General features: G+C 42.9%; 1 protein-coding gene across 6 annotated transcripts in view; it reads left to right on the forward strand.

The window, feature by feature from the left end:
* QKI (QKI, KH domain containing RNA binding) overlaps window positions 1-22,326 on the forward strand; it is a 207,416-nt gene that overhangs the window by 117,794 nt on the left and 67,296 nt on the right. For all 6 annotated transcript variants that reach the window (XM_038759089.1, XM_038759100.1, XM_038759128.1 and 3 more), the window contains exon 4: window positions 14,650-14,793. In XM_038759089.1, the coding sequence (XP_038615017.1) occupies window positions 14,650-14,793 (144 nt within the window). The remainder of the gene's footprint in view (window positions 1-14,649; window positions 14,794-22,326) is intronic.

Genomic DNA, 22,326 nt, shown 5'->3' on the forward strand with positions numbered 1-22,326 from the left:
TCCCTTCTTTCCCCTCCCCTATCAGTAAATGCACTCTCCGAAGGGCGCCTGTCAATACAATTCCTGCACCCCTTTTGATGATGAAAAATTTAGATTTCTTGAGCCTCAGCTGGGCAGCTCTTAATCAGTTAATCAGTGCTGTTTATTGAGCACTTACTGAGTAGAGAGCACTGTACTAAGCGCTTGGGAGAATGCAGCATAACAAAGTCAGTGGACACATGCTCATAGCTTGAGAAACATCTCAGAAGCATTGGTTCTTTACTGAGTTGCAGATTTTCTTTGCAAGCCGTAGTGATTACAGGAGTGCTTTGAGGAGCAGGAATTGTTTTGGCAGGTGAATTTGGAGGAGAGTATTTACAAAATTAGCACTTAAATGCAGGTCACAAAAGCACCTGAATCTGTCACTTAAGGAACCCAAAGCAGTTGTGGATCAGAATTCATTCTGAATCAAGAAATGTATTTACCTATGGCAAAGAGTCATTCCTGTTGTAATTTTTCAATCGCTTGTGACCAGCAAGAAATAAAGACTTGGAAAATGAGAATATACTTGATCTTAGTGCTTATTATACAAAGAACATGGTCCATTCTTCCATTTGCCTGAGTAATAGTGCTCTGCACATAGTAAGCGCTCAATAAATACGATTGATTGATTAATAGGAAACACGCCACAGAATGGGGGAGGAACAGGAATAAGGAGAGAGAGAGCACAAATGGCAGTGACCAGTAAGAGACAGAAGTGAACAAACAAGTTTTACCACTACACTTGACTTTTAAATGAGAAGAGATCTTGTTGGAAAAACGAGCTCTGCATCAATTGACGGCCCAAAGAATTGAGTAATTTCATTTAAGTTTTAGATCCCTGTATCTGGAGCAGGCTTGAGACAGATACAGACAATATCCAATTCACGGAACCTTTATTTTTTTGTCCCTGCTTTTTACTCCTGAGTGATTGCAACAACTTTTGACAGATGCAGTTAGATGCTCAGGTCATGGCAGTACAGTATAAAGATTAAAATAAAATGGATAACATTTAAAACAAACATTAATCCTTGTCTGTAACATGCTGGGGAACGTATGGAGAATAATAATGAAAAGTGGTTCAGCTAGAGTTTCTGCTGTCTTTTTTTTTTTTGAACTGACTTGTGAAGGAGAGAATAGGTTTTTGTTCAATAATAGGTCAGTGATTTCTTTCCTTAATGCTGTGAGCAGTTATATGGATCATTTTAAGAACCGGGTACACAATTATACTGCTTTTCTGTGTGAATTTCTCATTTTCGAAAATTTAAGCCACTAAGGGTTTGGAAAAATGGGCAACTGACTTCAGAAACTGCTTTTCTGCATCCCAGTTTATGTGCATTTATCAGTTTCTGAATCATCTGCTTGGTCTCCTGGATATGTGTTGGGGGAAAGAGTTTTTTGTCAGAGATAGGTTTAGACTGAATTCTTGGTTGTGTGCTGTAGCTGATAGCTCATTTTTTTTTCATTCAGAATCATCTTTTGCAACATGTAGTTGACAGGAGGGGTTTTCCATTCTTTGTGAATATCAGTATCTTCACTAACAAGTATGTTATATTTTGAGAGAGTACCTCAAAAACTTTTGCTTTCTCTGCAGTCCTTCAAGTTCTTGGCAGGTGCATTGTCGAACATCTAGTACAGTGCCCTCCACACAAAGGCGCTCAGCACATGATGCTGATGTTATCACTGATGTAATAGCTCTGCCACAGATTTGAGATTTCCCCAAAGGATCTGAGCAGTAATTGGGTGCTGTTAATGCTGGTCGAGGTGGGGTGCTGTGGGAGAGATGCATTCATGGCATCGCTACAGGTCGGAGACAACTCTACGATATAAGAAAGAATGAACAAGGGAAAGGCAAGATTATTATTAATATTTCACTTTTTAACTGGCTATTGAGGGGGGATGGGATAGGGGACGACTGAAGGATCTCATGGGCTGGGAACGTGCCTACCAGCTCAGTTGTATTGTACTCTCCCAGGCGCTTGGTACAGCGCTCTGCGTTCAGTAAGTGCTCAGTAAATACCGTGGTTTGATCAACTGACTGACTGACTGACTTGACCCTTGGTGGTCCCCCACGGATCCTGGAGCTCGTGGCGGTGAGGTGAATGTGGCCAGACGACTCAACATCTGATCTCCCCGATGCCCTTGCAGGGTGGGATAAGTCTTAATCAACGAGTGCACATCCACGCACCCACGTGCGTCAGATATGCCATCATTTTGAAAGTTTCAAAGCTGCAACATGCTCATACCAAGTCAGTTTTGATATATTTAGTTTGGATTAAATTGAGTTTTTCTTAAAACTCCCGATTTACTTAGTCAAGATGAGGTATCTTGTGAGATTAGGTTGTGACTAGAGGGGTGGTAGCAAAGTTCTTTATTTTAAGGCTTATAACCAATCAATCAATTGTATTTACCGACTGCTTACTTCATGCAGAGCACTGTACTTAGTGCTTGGCAAAGTATAATATAACATTTGGTAGCCACGTTCCCTGCCCACTATAAGCTTACAGTGTAGAGGAGGAGACGGACACTAATATTAATAATTGTCACAGACATGATGATAAGGAATGTGGGGCTGAGGAGGGAATACAAATTGCAAATCCAACTGCTTTTAGATAGGGCTAGCAAACAGATATGGTTGGAAGTTGCAGAGGAAGCAAACTGAGGTTCAGCCCCAATTCGTGTCCCTTTGAACTGCCCACAAAGACAACCATGTTGGTCCAGAGTGATGAGGGTTGGTTGGTGTTAGAGCCATCTGCCATCTTTCATTCATTTATTCATTCATTCAATCATATTTATAGAGCGCTTACTGTGTGCAGAGCACTGTATTAAGCACTTGGTTCAAGCCATCAATTGGACGGGCCCCCAAACCAGTCAGTATAGCATGGCATAGTGAAGCAGTGAGGCATCGTGGATAGAGCCCAGACCTGGAGGTCAGAAGGTCCTGGGTTTTAATCCCAGCTCTGCCGCTTGTCTCCTGTGGGACCTTGGGCAAGTCATTTCACTTCTCTGGGTTTTAGTTACTTCATCTATTAAATGTTGATTAAGACTCGCAGCCCCACCAGGGCCAGGGACTATGTCCAACCTCATTTGCTTATATCCACCCCGCCGCTTAGTGTAGTGCCTGGCACAAAGTAACCACTTAACAAATACCACAGTTGTCATTGGTAGTAGTAGTAGTAGCTGTACCGATATTAATATTGCCACTATTATTTTTTATTATTATTTGTGAAGTGCTTACTATGTGTCAGGCACTGTTCTGCATCCCCAAGGGAGCAAGCTCAAGGCCAAAATACTATTTGCTCCCATCAGTTTCCAGCCATCCTGTGCTAAATAGGAACTGAAAATGCTGGGACCTTAGCTGGAAAATGAGGGGCTGCAATCATATTTCAGTTTCTTTTTTTAATAGCCCTACCGTTCAAAGCCCACGTCTTTGAGGAGCACGCTATGGCTGGATCATGGAGTATGTCTGTACGGGGGGAAGAGGAGGGCATATAAATATTTTGACTGACTAAATTTATAGAATTTATAGAATTTACCCAAGATAACTCAATTAAAATGAGACTACAGCCTTCCTGGCAATTTTCCTCTCAGGACAAACTGGGCATTGAAACATTATTTCAAGTGGTTCTAATTCCCTGTATCCTTGGAGACCTTCCAGTGCTAGGGTGGAGTAATTGATAGATCCAAGATGGAGAAGAAACCATGTAGATCCAGCAAATCATATATATATGTATATATATATATATATCTTTTATATAATAATAATGGCATTTATTAAGGTCTTACTCTATGCAAAGCACTGTTCTAATCGCTGGAGAGGTTACAAGGTGATCAGGTTGTCCCACAGGGGGCTCACAATCTTAATTCCCTTTGTATAAATGAGGGAACTGAGGCACAGAGAAGTGAAGTGACTTGCCCAAGGTCCCACAGCAGACAAGTGACTCCCAATCCTGTACTCTTTCCACTGAGCCATGCTGCTTCTGATTTATATCCAAATCATCTGGCCATTATCTCAAGTATTTTCATTGTCCTGGAAAAGGCAAACGTTAAAGAAGGCTTCAAGGGGGCTCCTACCCTAGGCACAACCCTTGATGAACCTAGGGAGCAGCTTATAGCCATTTAAACATTTTGGGAGCAGCCCAAGACATGTTTTTATCCATATGTTTTAGGGTAAGAATTACATAAAGAATGAACTGTCGCACAATTTTATTTTTAGATGGGTGCAGTGGGAACCTTAGTTTGCTTCCTTATTTATCTATTCCACATAGCTTTGTAGTAGACATGTGCATGTGAACTTTCACCATTAAGATCACAGTAGGAGCAAAAGTCTTTGCTAATTTGCCTGCCTCAAAGTGTACAATTAAAGCAGTTATCAGCAGGGGTTCCTATAATCAGTGTGTTCTGATGCTTCATGTTATAGAATTACTTGTTGTTCAAACAGATACTGTAATTAGTGCATCATTTGAAGCCTTCCTCCTTCACAGGGCATTGACTCATCATGCTTTCACCTAATTAAAGAAAAATAAAAAAAATCTTGGCTATTGTTTCATTTAATGTTTTTTATTGAATTGTCAATAGACTGCTTGTGAACTAACAAGTTTGGTAACTCAGTAATATAGGTAATGGTTTTTCTAACAGTGTGGCAACTACTAGAAGTGACTAGTTATACAGTTAAGGCTGAAATGTGGGAATGTGTATGTTGGCTAAAAACAAGTGAAAAAAGAAACCCTTCAAGTAAACGCAGTTGTAGGAAACTAGCAGTAGTGGCCATCTGGACAATCAGGGGTAGCTATATGTCCTTCCCTTGCTCTTGGTGTGGAACCAGTGTGTAACATAGTATTTTTCTCTTATTGGAGAACGGAAGAAATTAAATTGCATCAAGTCTATAAGCTAGGTGTCGTCTTTCTCGGATATACCATAGAGAACTTTCTGACCCCCTTTGAGGAGCAGCATGTCCAAACTCACTTTCTGCTCGAACGGAGCCACTGGTGTCAACTTTTCCTTTTGAATTGTAGTGGTGGTGGGAGTTTCAGGGCTTGAGGGTCAAAAAAATCAAAAGGCAAAGGAGAAACACAGCCAAAGTCAGAACCAGACTGCAGTCAGATGAACAGGCAAGCCCACGTCTTACCTGTCTCCAGGTAAGATGTAACTGCAGTCAGAAACAGCCGCGTGGCTTAGTGGAAAAAGCCTGGACTTGGGAGTCAGAGGTCATGGGTGGCTCCACCACTTGTCAGCTGTGTGACTTTGGGCAAGTCACTTAAATTCTCTGTGCCTCAGTTCCCTCATCTGTAAAATAGGGATTAAGACTGTGAACCCCTCAGGGGACAACTTGATTACCTTGTTTTCTACCCCAGCGCTAAGAACAGTGCCTGGCACATAGTAAGTGCTTAATAAATACCATCGTTATTATTATAGTCAGGGTACCACAGAAGCAGAGAGATAGGAGAGAACCAATCAGTTCATTGTAATTATTGAGCACTTACTGTGTGCAGAGCACTGTACTAAGCACTTGGGAGAGTATGATATAGCAATAAACTGACATTCCCTGCCCATAACGAGCTTACAGTCTAGAGGGATTCAGAGAGTAGGAGGAAGAAGAGACAAAGACTTTAAAGACAAACAGAAGCAGAGACTCGGAGACCCTAACGAAGAGAGCCCAGGCTCCCGTTGCATGGGTCCAGTTTCAAGTTCTGGTAAGGGTTAGGCAAATGGGCTCACCAAACTTACCCATCCTATCTCAGAACCCCTTGCGGCAGAGTCTTTATCTTCGCAACCCCGATATGGGTGGGAGGAAATAGGCGTCATTACCCCAAAATTGTTGTCTCTTCTTGGATCTCCACTGAAGTACCCATTTTGAACAGCTGATAATTTATTTTGAGTGTAGTCTTTGAAAAATGTGGGATGCCCTTTGCGTAACTCTGAGGAAATGCACATTAAAAATCAATTAGCAAATTAATTTTTAATGTCTTTTCTTATCCCTCCCATCCTTAAAGACCTAATAAAAACTCACCTCCTCCACAAGATAGTCCCATATTAAATTGACCTGATTAATCTTACTATAGTCAGTCATTTTGTATGCCTCTTGCTACAACTTGTTAATTTGCTCCTGTTGGTTTTTTATGTGAACTTTGTGTTGTTTTATATACCTTTGATCGCTTTGCATAGTTTCACTTATCCATTTTATGCATATGTACAGTACTCTCCTCCAGAGAGTATGATGTAAATACTCATGGGCAAACTAATGATTTGGGTTGAAGAAATATTTCATATTTTGCAAAAAAAAAAAACCCTCAAGAGATTGATTTACAATATCTAGATAAAAATTAAGCCATGTAATTTGAAATTCTATTCTGATTCAGTTTATCATGATGCATTTCCTCAGAAATCTTAATGTTTTTGGCATATTTCATTGGTACTTCTCAAGTGTGTGGTGCAAGTGCTCTGCACACAGTAAGCACTCAATAAATACCACTGATGATGATGATGATGATGAAGCAAACTAACACCTTAAAGAGATCAACACTTAAATGTTTGCCTTTGTAATGAAATTAAAAGTCAGTATCAATTCCTTAATGTAGGCATGACAGGCTCTCTTATGATTCAGTTGTTACCTTAGTTTGTGGGTGGAGGTCTGTCTCTGTTTTGAAACAATTTAGGTATATTTCCCTATTTTGAATGTCACCCAGAGTAATTCTTTCTACACCTTAATGTAAGGGGTGTGATAAAACACACATGCAGGTGAAAGAATCAAGTACCTACATTTTTGTAAAATTCTCTTTTTCAAAGATCAAAGACATTTTTTAAAGTGGCATAAAAAAGGGCTACTTCACAAAGTACTGAGTTGCCAAACAGTGAAAGATGTGACATTGGAAGTGGCACAGCTTTTAATGTTTCTAATTTATGCATTTAGAGGTCAGAATGCTATTCAGAAAGCATAAATAGCTGACATTTTCTCTGGATAGAAAATACAGTATAATTCCATCTGTTTGTAAAGATTGATACGTTATTAATGAACTGTATTACTAGGCAACTGTAATGTATATTGGCCCATAATTATTATTATGTTTAAAATTAAATCAGTTAATAAAAGAACCGATCATTTGGAGAACTTAAAATCTCTTTAAACACTTGTTCATCATTAGGTTAGATTTAGACTGTGAGCCCCATGTGGGAAAGTGACAGTGTCCAATCCATCCATTCATTCATTCATTCAGTGGTATTTACTGAGTGCTTACTATGTGCAGAGCACTGTACTAAGTGCTTGGGAAGTACAAGTTGGCAACATATAGAGACGGTCCCTACCCAACAGCGGGCTCACAGTCTATTAGGGGTAGACAGACAACAAAACAAAACATATTAACAAATTAAAATAGAGTAATAAATATGTACAAACATATATGCAGGTGCTGTGGGGAGGGGAAGGAGGTAGGATGGGGGGGATGGGGAGGAGGAGAGGAAAAGGGGGGCTCAGTCTGGGAAGGCCTCCTGGAGAAGGTGAGCTCTCAGTAGGGCTTTGAAGGGAGGAAGAGAGCTAGCTTGGCAGATGTGCAGAGGGAGGGCATTCCAGGCCCGGGGGGTGACGTGGGCCCAGGGGTCGACGGCGGGACAGGCGAGAACGAGGCACAGTGAGGAGGTTAGCGGCCCGAGGAGTGGAGGGTGTGGGCTGGGCTGTAGAAGGAAAGAAGGGAGGTGAGGTAGGAGGGGGAGAGGTGATGGAGAGCCTTGAAGCTGAGAGTGAGGAACTTTTGCCTGATGCGTCGGTTGACTGGTAGCCCCTGGAGATTTTTGAGGAGGGGAATATCTTGCCCAGAGCGTTTCTGCACAAAGATGATCCGGACAGCAGCGTGAAGTATAGACTGAAGTGGGGATAGACAGGAGGTTGGGAGATCAGAGAGGAGGCTGATGCAGTAATCCAGTCGGGATAGGATGAGAGATTGAACCAGCAGGGTAGCGGTTTGGATGGAGAGGAAAGGGCAGATCTTGGCGATGTTGTGGAGGTGAGACCGGCAGATTTTGGTGACGGGATTGGATGTGAGTGGTAAATGAGAGAGCAGAGTCGAGGATGACACCAAGGTTGCGGGCTTGTGAGACAGGAAGGATGGTAGTGCTGTCTATAGTGATGGGAAAGTCAGGGAGAGGGCAGGGTTTGGGAGGGAAAAGAAGGAGTTCAGACTTGGACATATTGAATTTTAGATGGTGGGCAGACATCCAGATGGAGATATCTTGAAGGCAGGAGGAGACCCGAGCCTGAAGGGAGGAGAGAGAGAGCAGGGGCAGAGATGTCGATTTGGGTGTCATCAGCATAGAGATGATAGTTGAAGCCGTGGGAGCAAATGAGGTCACCAAGGGAGTGAGTGTAGATAGAGAACGGAAGGGTTGACCAAGAACTGACCCTTGAGGAATCCCCTACAGTAAGGGGATGGGAGGGGGAGGAGGAGCTAATCTGATTATGTTATGTCTATCCCAGTGCTTAGAACAGTGTGTGCCACATTGTAAGCCCTTAACAAGCACTATTAGAGAAGCAGCGTGGCTCAGTGGAAAGAGCCCGGGCTTTGGAGTCCGAGGTCATGGGTTTAAATCCCGGCTTTGCCAGTTGTCAGCTGGGTGACTTTGGGCAAGTCACTTAACTTCTCTGTGCCTGTTACCTCATCTGTAAAATGGGGATTAAGACTGTGAGCCCCAAGTGGGACAACCTGATCACCTTGTAACCTCCTCAGTGCTTAGAACAGTGCTTTGCACATAGTAAGCACTTAATAAATGCCATCATTATTATTATTATTTTTAAAAATGGTTCCTTCCATATTGTCTCTTGAGGATTGAGTCACATTTTCTCAACCCCAGTTTTCAGCGGAAAAGCTAAAGTATGAGCCTGTTGTTGGATAGGGGCCATCTCTACATGTTCCTGACTTGTACTTCCCAAGTGCTTAGTACAGTGCTCTGCACCCAGTAAGCACTCAATAAATATGATTGATTGATTGATTGAATGAATAATTGTTAAATCTTAGAAGATCATAATTCCTGTATTCTTTTTTCTGTTCCAGTCAGCAGTGATGACCATTCTTCCATCCCTTGATTCAGGAAAAAAAGTTGTATTTTAGTAGTCTTCTGTGCGGGTTAGTACAGATCACCAGAAATTTGGAAAGCCCATGTTGGCGCTCTGGTGGCCTTTAATTAACCGATCAATCGTATCATTTATTGAGCATGTACTGTGACCAGGGCACCTTACTAAATGCTTGGAAAAGGGCAGTATAACAGAGTTGGTAAGCACGTCTCCCATCCACAGTGAGCTTACAGACTTTAATTATTTTCTCTTTTTCTTAATGAAGGCAAGTGATTCCTTTAGGAGGGAGTTGTAGAATCCCATTGGGAAGATTCAGATTCAAGTACAGTTGGGCAACCCACTTGACTATCCCTAAACAAACTGACCTACATAATAAAGATGGGATGATTTCACTGTAAGGCAAGCTGCATGTCAAAGTAGAATGGCCTTAGTGTTTTGTAACAGAATTGGTGGACACGTTCCCTTCCCTCAGCAAGCTGGCAGTCAAGTAGGGGAGACAGGAATTAATATAAAGTAACTATGGGTATATGCATAAGTGCCCTGGGGCTGAGGGAGGGATGAATAAAGGGTGTTCAAATTCTGAGGAAGAAGTGGTGAGTTAGGATTGTTTGCAGATTCTTTTTGTTTTTCTTCAGTTTAACCACAATTTGTTCAGTTCCCTCATCTAGAAAATAGGGGTGAAGACTGTGAGCCCCATGTGGGACAGGGACTGTCTCCAACCCGATTATCTTGTATCTTAGTACTGTACCAGGCACATAATAAGCACTTAACAAATACCATTTAAAAAAAACGGCTAACTTTAGTTATTTCTGTATATCTAGGTCTAAGATACGCAGGATCAATTGTTGTTAACTTACACCCTTATCAGTGAACTGTTTATTGAGTGCTTACTGTAGGCAAAGCCCTGTTCTAAGCACTTGGGAGAGTAAAGTACAATGGAGTTGATATGTTCTGCCCACTGTGAGTGTACAGTCTAGAGGAACAAAGGATCTGCTTAGATTCTAGACTGTGAGCCCGTTGTTGGGTAGGGATTGTCTCTATTTGTTCCCGAATTGTACAGTAAGCGCTCAATAAATACAATTGAATGAATGGATTTAAATGCAGTTTATATTTTGCACAAACAAGTGGCTTGAGTCGAACAGCGATCTGTGCTTCCCCTAGTGATTCTGTGATGGAGACCTTTTCCAGTTTAAGGATGAATATGGTGAAGTAGAATATTAGAGAAAACTTCTAAAATGGACTTAATATAACAGATCTGTATAAAGGGCATGCTAAAACAAAATCTCTTACATGCCATTCCGTTATTCTAAGGATTTTATTATCATTGCTGATGCACAGGAGCCGCTATTATTGCAGTTGTTAAAATTTATGATAAATAGTTTTCTGAAAGTTTCTTAGTATAATGGGAAGCATTGCTGCTGAAAGAGTGCTTGGTGGCAGATATTTAAATGTTAGTTTGAGTGGGTGGAAAGGAAGCAACTAGTTAGAGCTTTTTCCATTAGAAGCCAAGTGAGTCAAATCCTGCATCACGTAAATCCTTGGCATAAATTTTTGTAGCTACAAAGAGGCAGTGTGTGTGCCAGTTGTAATTCAACATCTCCTTATAGGCACAAGCTACTCCTGTTTCCTACTTTGAATTTGAACATAAGTAATCTTTCCATCATTTATTCTAAAAGGGGAAGTTTTCTGAGTTATTTCTGTGGAATTACAGCCAGTGGTTTGCTGCTCCAACACTGAAGTGAGCATTTTGAGTCACAGATGGAGTCCCTCCGAAAGATGGCATTGGAACCGGAGTCTACTGGGTGGTGGGGTGGGGGAGAGGACAAGTAAGAAGTGTTTTGATGGAAGGTTGTTTCCTCCAATAGCCACTTTCCCCTGATTTCTCAGCCTGTAGCTCCCTCTTCCATTTCTACATGCGCTCCCCCATTCATCATTCACCTTATTTATGGGTCCTCCTGTCCCCTCCTAGTCTAGTACCTGGCTTACTTTCTTCCCAACCGTTCCTCTCGATCCGGCTTTTCTAGCCTTTCCCCAACCTCGAAACTGCTTGGTAGTGCTTATCTTTTTGCGTTACCCTCTTCGTGCTTTCCAGTTCTCTCGCATATATTGCCTCTGTCTTGATGGTTATGGTCAATCAGTATGATTGATTACTTTTAACTGTACTGACACGGGAGCACAACTAGGAGCAGAAGCAGAAGTCTCCCCCCTCCCACTAGAGTTCTACATTTGAGAACACACCTTATTTCTGTTTCTCTTTAGGTAGACTAGCGTTTAGTACTGTGCTCTGCACACAGTCAGCGCTCAGTAAATACGGTTGAATGAATAGACTAGGAGTGTCAACTCTGCATTAGCCATTTCTCTAATTATGTTTGGGTATTACCTGCACTTCCCTTCCCTTCATTTGCTTTGATTATTCAGAAGGCATGTGTTCACCCTCATTCTGATACTCTCTCAGTGATTCACTCAAGTTGGTTTCTCATTTTCAGATAAACTTGGAATGTTTGTATTTTTGGAGAAGTATAGTTCTCGAGCCAGAGAAGGGGAGGTGGTGCTCAGGAGGGAGAAGGTTGGTGATGAGGCCCCTCCAGTCAAAGGACAGTGTTGGCCTGGTGAGTGAGAAAAGGCCCCCCTGAAAAGGATGCCTGGAAGGAAGTGGCCACAGCCGTGAATAAAATGAACATGGCTGGTAGTTGTCCGCTTGTCCTCTCAACTGTGAGCTCCTTGTGTCCAGGGAATGTGTCTGTCAACCCTCATTATATTTGTACTCTCCCCAGCGCTTAGTACATTGCTCTGCACGTAGTAAGCACTCAGCAGATACCATTGATTGATAGATTCAGGACCATTTTGGTTATTGTATTTCTCCTACGAGAGACAGGGTGGTGAGAAAGAGAGATTAGCTACAAGCTAGTCAGGTTGGACACCTTCCCTGTCTGAAATCCACATTTTCGAGATGAGATAACTGGGGCACAGAGAAATTAAGTGACTTGCCCAGAGTGTCACAGCAGACGAGTGGCTGAGCTGAAATTTTAATCCAGGTCCTTCTTACTCCCAGGTCCCTGATCTGTATCTGTGCCCGGGGTAACTAAGTTTCTGTCAGTGTGAAGGGAGAGGTCCTTGACTAGCTTCATAGGTGGGAATCTCTTCTTGCCAGTCAGAACACCCAGGGGGCTACCTTTGCCCCCCTATTCACATGGCCCCTTCATCATTATATAAGCAAAAAACCAGATGAGGGATTTTGCTTACAGGGAATCAGAGCACTAGACCCTGAAGTTTTCAGATCCATCTTTATGCTTCTAGAACAGGCTGTCCCAAAACCATAATTGAAAAACAACTTTCCTTTCTGTAAAAAATCTCCAGGAATGATTCATTGACTTTGCACATGCAAATGGAAATGGCGGTGAATATCAATTTCACTGTGCTTCAGAGTGGAAGCGTGCCATATGATACAGCCATGATATGTTCCCCGGAAACATGGATGTATCGCGAATGGTTATATCAATCATTCAATGGTCTATATCAAGCACTTACTACATGCAGAGCACTGTATTAAGCGCTTGGGAGAGCATAATTAGAACAGAGTTAGCAGAAAGTTCCCCCACCTAGAGCGAATATACAGTCCAGAGGATCGTGGGATATGTTTTCCCATGCACACAATTGCAGTTTGCTAGGTTTCAATTGCCCTGACGTGATGATCATGTCCTACAGTTAAGTAAAAATAACACTGTGGAGTCCTCCCCCACCCACTCGTCCTCTCCTTCTTTCTACATCATCATTTTTGATGTGTTTGACCCCAGAGCATTGCAATCTCATCCTTTTTCACCCTGGTTCTCCCAGCTCCCCTCATCTCTCCCCGCACCCCCATCAATTTGTGTTCTGTTTTGAGAAATCAGTAGGGTGTCCCAGCATGTCCTCAAACCGTGTCCCATGGCCATCAGTAGCAGCAGCAGCAGGGAAGGGTAGGTAAAGACTGCCATGGTTCTTCTCCCAGGGACCAAGAACATGGTTTTGTGCTCAGACTCATTGCTTTCATTGCCTCAAGCAGTGTTTGGCACCTCATTTTGACCTGGCTACCCTAGCGCTCTGTGTCTGACTACCATCTCTTTATTCCGCCGGCATCTGCACCACTTCCCTCCATCCCTTCCTTCTGCGGAGCCTCTCTGCTGGCAGCTACAATGGTTGTGGACTCCGAGGAGGAATCGTGGCCCCTGTCTCCATGGTGCCTGTGATAGCTGCTTTTCTGAATAATAATAATTGTGGTATTTATTAAGCACTTACTAAGTGCTGGGCTGGATACAAGGAAATCGGGTTGTACTCAGTCCATGTCCCACATGGGCTCACAGTCTCAATTCTCATTTTACAGATGAGGTAACTGAGGCCCAGGAAAGTGAAATGACTTGCCCAAGGTCACACAGAAGAAAAGTTGTAGCTCAGTGGATAGAGCATGGACCTGTGAGCCCACTTCTAGACTGTGATCCCACTGTTGGGTAGGGACCGTCTCTATATGGTGCCAACTTGTACTTCCCAAGTGTTTAGTACAGTGCTCTGCACACAGTAAGCTCTCAATAAATACGATTGACTGATTGACCTGGGAGCCAGAAAGTCCTGGGTTCTAATTCCGGCTCTCCCACACGTCTGCTGTGTGGCCTTGGGCAAATCACTTCTCTGGGCCACAGTTACCTCATCTATTAAATTGGTATTAAGATTGGGAGCCCGTGTGGGACAGGGACTATGTCCAACCCGATATGCTTCTATCCACCATAGCAAGAGCAAGTGGCAGACCTGGGACCCAAGCCTTCTGACCCTCAGGCCCAGGCTCTATCCACTAGGCCATGCTGCTTCTCTAAAGAGAGGCAGGACCTGGGAGGAAGGACAGGCAGAACCTGACAGTTTGCCACAGCACCAAGTGTGAAGCAGCCACCGTAGTCCTAGCCCTCTCCCACTGCAGTCACTGTTTTTTGTTTGGTTGGTTTTTTAAAAAAGAAAATAGATGGGGACACTTGGGAGGTGACAGGTGAGAGAAGGGCACAATGTAGGAGTCTGTTCTGACCATAGACGAGTGGGAAAGGAACAGCTTGAAGGGAGGAGGGGATGAGGAGGGAATTGATTTTTCCAGTAGGTGACTGGATGTAATGTTGGGCAAGGCAAGATGCATCACTTTTTTTTTTTGGCAGTGTGGATGTACGAAATGTGGTGACCGCCTATATGTGACATTTTGAAAAGTATAAAGAAAAATATTCCTTTTGTATCCAGGCTTAGGAACAGGAAATGTGGATTGGCTGTTTTCATTTAGCCTTCTTAACTGCTGTGGTAAATATGTTGGATCAGTTCACAGTGGAGTTTTGGGTTTTAGAGCTTGTACTCTCCTAAGCTCTAGTACAGACCTTTGCACACTGCAAGCGCTCAGTATGCACCATTGATTAATTATCTAAAAGTTTGCTCTTCTTGGGTCTTAACCTCCCAAATTATAGGGGTGCATGGTTTTCTTTCCAGGAGGAAAAAGTCAGAATTTGATTCTTAATTATAATCTGAAGCACATTTCTTACAGAAATTTTTCATTTTAATTTTTATAGGAAGAGCAGAACAGAGGCAAGCCCAATTGGGAGCACCTGAATGAAGATTTACATGTACTAATCACTGTGGAAGATGCTCAGAACAGAGCGGAAATAAAACTGAAGAGAGCTGTTGAGGAAGTCAAAAAACTCTTGGTACCTGCAGTAAGTAATGATTTGTGCTTCTTGTCTAGGTTTTGTGGATGTATTTCTAGTTTCTGGAAGAAGGAAATTACTGAAGAAGAAAAAAGGCAGCACAGAAAAATCTACCTCAAATATTTTGGGTTCTTCTCCATCCAAGTCATTTTCTTGTTTCTATAGTTGTAAAATACAGTACTTCTTTTCAAGAACTGTTGATTCCCTAATTTTGCAGAAATGGAGAAGAAGATTCAGATCTCACTTAGCAGGGCTTAATGCAGAAACTTTGCCACCCCATTCCTGAACAGATGAACTTATAATAGGACTTGAGAGTCTAGATTTTCACTTGAATCTTAGGAGGATCAGGTTTAATGCACCCAAACGAGAAATGGAATCTGAATAGGTGCTATGCTTTTCAGTTTCAGAGTAAAGCACCTTGTGGGTGTTTTTTTTTTTTAACATGAGAAGAATATACCAGTACATCGTTACAGAGTATCAAAAATGTAATAAGCATGACGGGAAGCTATTAATTCAATGTTGGCCATACATTTTTTGAGTCCTAATGGGTAGTCAAGAGTGCTAGAGTCTAAGTGGTTGGTAGTGGTCTAAGTGATTAGGTAGAGTTAGTATGTTCAGTCTCTGCTCTCAAGGAGCTTACAGTCTAATGGGGAAGACAAACCCTAAAAGAAGTTATAAGTAGGGCCACGCAACAGTGTTTAAATTGGATTTATGTACATAAGCGCTCCCTGAAGGGAGGAGAGGAGTGTGTACTCAAGTGCTTAGGTGACAGGGAAGTGAAGTGGGGATGGGTGGGGAACAAGAAAGGGAGATGGGAGATTAAACAGGGAAGGGGGAAGGCCTCCCAGAAGCTATACAATTTCAGCACTTTGATTAGGGAGAGAGCAGTGGTCTGCTGGTGTGAAGTGGGAGAGAGTTTCAGGAAGAAGAAGGCCTAGGGGCAAAGGTGGACAGCAAAGGAGATGATAACGCTGCACAGGGAAATGGTTGCCTTGAGCGGAATGAACGGTTGAACTTAGTGGGAGCAAAATAAGGTTAAAGGTGGTGGGCCTGGGGGGCAGAGAGAAGATGAGTTTACTGTGTACCTTAAACCCAGTGGTCAGGAGTTCCTGATCATTGCAACCTTTGGAGAAGCAGCATGGCTTGGCATGGGCCTGGGAGACAGAAGGTCTTAGGCTCTAATCCTGGTTCTGCCATTTGTCTGCTGTGTGACCTTGAGCAAGTCACTTCACTTCTCTATGCCTCAGTGACCTCACCTGTAAAATGGGGATAAAGAAGACTGTGAGCCCCATGTGCAACATGGACTCTATCCAACCCAATTAGCTTATATCTACCCCAGCGCTTAGTACAATGCCTCGGATATTTTACATGCTTAACAAATACTGTATTTTACAAAAAAGTTCATGAAAAACGGGGAGATAGGTGCACCTCAATGTTTTAGGAATATGATCTGAGCAGCTGAGTGAGGTTTGGACCTGAGGGGGAAGACACTGCAGGCAGGGAGGTCGGTTAGGAGGCTGATGTAGTCGAGTTGGGATTTGAAGAGTGCTTGGACCAGTGTGGTGCAGGTTTGGATGATTAAGAGGTGACAGATTGCGGAAACATTGGTAAGAAAGAATCAACAGAATTGGCTGACAGACTGAATCTGGAGGTTGAAAGTGAGGGAGGAGTCGAGGACAATGCCAAAGGGGTGTCCTTGAGAGACAGGGAGGAGGGTGATGTCAACAGTGATGGGAAAATTAGGAGGAGGAGTGGGTTTGGGAAGGAAGATGAGGTCACTATTGGACGTGGTGAGCTCGAGTTGCCAATGGGAAATCCCAGTGGAGATGTCCCCGAGGCAGGAGGAGGAGATGACAGATTGCAGAGAAGGAGAGGGTTGGGGTTAGTGAGGTAGATTTGGAAGCCATCTGCGTAGTGCTGGTAGTTGAAGTCACGAGGTGAACTTTGATTCTGTACCCCCTTAAAAACCTGGGTATTAATGCATATTTACTCTAAAATTGACTATGCAGTAGTTTAATGAGGGAGATTTGCATTTCAAAGGTAGTCCCTAGAAAAATGAAGTATTTTTAGTTCTGGGGTGACAGTGACTACTAGTGGTAGTGGATTTTTGCTCCAGTTGAGGCTGTTTCCTTACCACATAGTTGTTAACCACCCCAAAAGCACACAGGAAATACTAAGAGAACTAACTCAGTCTCATTTAGGAAAGTCATCAAACAGGGACAGCTTTGTGTTGCTTCAGAGGTGATGGATGGAGTGAGCCAAAGGATTCCCATTTATTACAAGTCTTTGGAAAATCTTCACGCTTCTTAGCATCTAATGAAGTTTAGGCCTACATGTTTGGCTTTTAGCCACAGCCATAACTTTCTTTAGGTTTCAAAAGGAGGAAATTGAAAAATGACATTCTTCACATGCCCAAAATGATCTCACAGTTCACGTGGTTTATACATTGCCAGAGAACAGATTGAACCTCTAAGCCCAGCAACTTGAACTTGAAGTTGAACCAAATTACATTATTTCTATTTAACTGGTATAATTGCCGTATTCTGTTCAAGTTCTTCTCTACCTTGGAGACATACCTAAGTGGTATTTGCAAAAACATGTTGTATAGCTTTATCAGTTAACTTTATTTACTGTTTTCTCGATGCTGGTTATAATTGGGGTGATTTAATTCCTTTCAGGGGAAAATGCAAGATCCGTTCTTGTTCTTTCCCAAGTTAATTCTGTTATTTTGGGTCCAGTAGGTTCCTGAAATCTGAAAAGTCTAATTCAGGCTTCCAAAGAATCAATTTTTCTGTTTCATTGCACTTGCTCGTTTCAGAAGTATAACTAGTTGGACTGAAGAAATTGTTCATGGTTTACTCGATGGCATAAGAAGAATTTATATAGAAAGTGGGTTTGGGTGGCACTGACCCTTTTCCTGATGTTCTTGTTCAGGTTGTTATAGAAACAAAATGAGGGAAACTGGTATTTTGCTTTCAAATGTGTGATTTAAGAATTGCGAATTGCAGAAAAGAGTCATCACCCTTAACACAGCAGGGGTTAGCTGAGGTGTATCAGCATCTCAGTAGGAGAGAGAATACATTGCAGTTGCTACAGCCCATGTGTATATTGTATGACCTTGGAATGCCTTTGCAATGAGGATCTCTTTGATTTTTCATCATTGCTTTCTATATATGTTCTTAGATCAGTGGAGAAGGAAATAAAAGGAATAATTCCATATTTTCAGGCCACACCTGCCTGTCATTTAGAAGGGAGCCCAGATGAGCCTTTGGAGGGAGTGATGGGGGTCAAGAAAGGGCTGAGTGTGGTTGACAGGAGCAGAATTGGCTGTGCTTTTAGGTGATCGAGCAGTAGCATTTAGTGACTGCTCACTTTATGCAAAGCATCGCAAGCACCTCGGAAAAAGTACTCCAAGAATACTTCTTGTTCTGATGTGGGCTCAGCCGCTTGTTTGGTATATGACCCTGTTCAAGTCACCTACATGTAGGAATAATGCCCGTTGGTCAGCGCTGCATGTCTCTGGCTTTTCAACTTGAATGTGATTTTTATATCACTGATGCAAACCTACTGTTTAAATTACACTAATGTAGTCAATAACGGAGACTCCTATTCAGGGTAGTTTTGGTTAAAAAAAATGGGGAATCTGGCCTTGGTTCAGTAGCTAGTCTCCCATTTATGGCATTGTTCCCATGAGAAAGTTAACTCTGAGTTTCAATATTTTTATGGGATGCAGTTTTTAGGATCATTTGGTGGAGTAAGCCTGTGGGCAGTTGGTAATTCATGGACAGCGAAGGTCTCCACTGGGTACCTATAGGGGATGCTTTAGATGGAGAAGCAGCGTGGCTCAGTGGAAAGAGCATGGGCTTTAGAGTCAGAGGTCAGGGGTTCAAATCCTGGCTCCACCAATGGTCAGCTGTGTGACTTTGGGCAAGTCACTTAACTTCTCTGTGCTTCGGTTACCTCATCTGTAAAATGGGGATGAAGACTGTGAGCCCCGCGTGGGACAACCTGATCACCTTGTAACCTCCCCAGCTCTTAGAACAGTGCTTTGCACATAGTAAGCGCTTAATAAATGCCATCATCATTATTATTATTATCTTTAGATGCATTACGATCTGTTGCAAGAAAGGGTGAGTCTGCCAATCAGGAACCTAGTCTCCGTTTGCCCCTAGATTTTTCTATGCCCTCAGGAAAGTGACTAAACCCTTCTGGGCTTCAGTTTCCTTATCTGTAAAATGGGGCAGAAATCTTTGAAATCCCCTCATTTCAAAAAGCATTTTCAAAGTAAAAATCACGTGGTGAATTGACAATTTTTGTTTCTGAGGTACTTTCACGCCAGTCATTTTATCCTCAGAACATCCTTGCAAGATCAGAAGGGCACATTTAGGAATTACTAATACTGGTTTATGATTCTCAATTTGTATTATCAATTGGTGCTGTTTATTGAGGGCTTACTATGTGCAGACCACTTGGGAGAGTACAATACACAGAATTAGCAGACATATTCCCTGCTTATTAGGCTCATTTCTTTAGTGAGTAATATATCATTTTTTGGAACCACTTAAATGTGTGTGTGAGATCTCTAAATAGACGTGGATTATCAAGGGCTTTTAGGTCCATTTGCAAACTAGAGTATTTTCCTAAAATGTACATCACAGCATAATGACTCTCCGAATGAGCAACATATGTATGGCAGTTGCACTCTCTTGGAATACTATTTTGTCTTTTCATTTGCCTAACTAATGCATGTTGCCATACTAATCGCAGTGGTGTCATTTAAGGACTTAACTGTGTACACAGCACTGTTCTAAGCACTGGATAAAAATCCAAGGGTGAAAATTACTATCGATCCTTCGTCCCCAGAATAAGAACAAGACGGAAGGCAGAGTAAATGAGAACTGTGTGTGGGCTATAGCAGGAGCTGATGAAAATGCAACCTTGGAGCTGTCCATGTGAGCTGCTTCCAGTCCACCTTCTGTGGAGATGAAGCCTGGGGTTGCCCTGCCAGTGTCGAGTCCACATGTGGGCACCTCTGCTTGAGCTGCCCCTGATTCCAAGGAAGCCCACCTGTGATATGGTAGCTATGGGTTTCCTTTCCCGGGAGGACTCCCACCCTCAGCTGAGAAGCAGCATGGCCCAGTGGATAGAGCATGGTCTGGGGGTCAGAAGGACCTGGATTCTAGTTCCAGCTCTGCCACTTGTCTGCTCTGTGACCAGTCGTCGCTTCACTTCTCCCTGTCTCTGTTTCCTCTTCTGGAAAATGGGGGTGAAGACTGTGAGCCCCAGGCGGGACAGGGACTGTGCCCAAGCTCTTTAGCTTGTATCTACCCCAGTGCTTAGAACAGTGCTTGGCACACAGTGAGCGCTTCAAGTACCATCATTATTATCTTCATCAGTCACCACAGTCACCGCCTTCCAGTGTTCGAAAAGTTGAAGGCCCCCTCACCTTGCCGGTTTTCATTCAGTCGTATTTATTGAGCGCTTACTGTGTCCCTCTGCCTCTCCGCCAAGCTAGCTCTCTTCCTCCCTTCAAGGCCCTGCTGAGAGCTCACCTCCTCCAGGAGGCCTTCCCAGACTGAGCCCCTTCCTTCCTCTCCCCCTCGTCCCCCTCTCCATCCCCCCATCTTACCTCCTTCCCTTCCCCACAGCACCTGTATATATGTATATATGGTTGTACATATTTATTACTCTATTTATTTATTTATTTATCTTGTACATTTCTATCCTATATATTTTATTTTGTTGGTATGTTTGGTTCTGTTCTCTGTCTCCCCCTTTTAGACTGTGAGCCCACTGTTGGGTAGGGACTGTCTCTATGTGTTGCCAATTTGTACTTCCCAAGAGCTTAGTACAGTGCTCTGCACATAGTAAGCGCTCAATAAATACAATTGATTGATTGATTGATTGCAGAGCACTGTACTAAGCACTTTTCCCTCTCTTACCCAAGTCAGAGTAGGGCCTGTTGGGAAACCGTGATGACTTGGCCACCCCCATGAACTGCAGAGGCAAGGGTTGCGCCCCACCCTCCCGCTGAGAGGAAATATGTCCCCTGGTCATAAATGTCCCATTCCATGGTCTTTCAGGTCCGGAGGGGCACCGGAGGGGAATAGCAGGCAGTAATGAACTGGATTGACATAATTGGTTGTGGGCACTGGGCCTATTTCAAGTAATTCAGATCACTCGCAACTTGGGGAAATTAAAACCCAGTTTCATGCTAATTTTATAAGTTTTTGAAAATGTGTAGAAGCCTGAACAATAAATAGTCCTAGAATGGATTCATTTAATTCTCTCAGAGAAACTGGGCTGGAACACCGTGATGAGTAAGCAGGACCAATCAGTTAATGGTATTTAATCAATCAATGAATTAATTGTATTCATTGAACACTTAGGTTGTGCAAAGCACCGTAATATGCACTTGGGAGAGTACAGTGCAACAAAATTAGCAAGCACATTCCCTGCCCATAGCAAGCATACAGCTTATAGGGAAAGACAGGCATTAATATGAATAAATAACTAATTTATGGTAAATCATTTAAAGATATGTACATAAGAGAGAAGCAGCTTGGCTCAGTGGAAAGAGGCCAGGCTTGGGAGTCAGAGGCCATGGGTTCTAGTCCCGGTTCCGCCACTCATCAGCTGTTTGACTTTGGGCAAGTCACTTAACTTCTCTGTGCCTGTTTCCTCATCTGTAAAATGGGGATTAAGACTGTGAACCGCACATGGGACAACCTTGATTACCTTGTATCCCCCCCTGCCCAGTGCTTAGAGCAGTGCTTGGCACATAGTAAGCGCTTAACAAATACCAAATTTAAAAAAACTGCTTTGGGGTGGTGATGAGCACTGTAGTAAGTACTTGGGAGAGTACAGTACATCAGAATTAGCAGATATGTTCCCTGCCCGTAGCAATCTTACTGCCTGCAGGGAAAGACAGGCATTAATATGAATAAATAAGTAATTTATAGTAAATTATTTAAAGGTATGTACATAACTGCTTTGGGGTGGTGGTGAATATCAGATGCCCAAAGGCCACAGGTCCTAGTGCAGAGCACTGTCCTAAACATGCGGGAGGGTACAATACCATTGAAGGGTCCTGAACGAAATCTGTTTTCAAGTCTAATCTTTTTTTCTGATGGTGAAACCTGAACATAGCACAGTTGTCACACTTAAAATTCTAGAACAGGTCTGTCAATACCACCTACATGCAGTACTTTGAGTGATCTTTGTTGTTGTAATTGTATTGGTGAAGCACTTACTCTGTATCAAGCCCTATTCTAAGCACAAAGCACGCAGAAGCATGCTGGGATCCCTGGCAGTGAGCAACTCAGGCCAAGGTGGACAACCCCCAGTTGGAGCTTTGCTCATCCCATCCCACCTTTGCTAGGAGAACAGTTGAGGACGATTCATTCATTCAGTTCATTCAATCGCATTTATTGAGCACTTACTGTGTGCAGAGCACTGTACTAAGCACTTGGGAAGTACAAGTCGGCAACATATAGAGATGGTCCCTACCCAACAGCGGGCTCACAGTCTAGAAGGGGGAGA

Source organism: Tachyglossus aculeatus, chromosome 2 (assembly GCF_015852505.1).
Source record: "Tachyglossus aculeatus isolate mTacAcu1 chromosome 2, mTacAcu1.pri, whole genome shotgun sequence".
Classification (NCBI taxonomy): domain Eukaryota; kingdom Metazoa; phylum Chordata; class Mammalia; order Monotremata; family Tachyglossidae; genus Tachyglossus; species Tachyglossus aculeatus.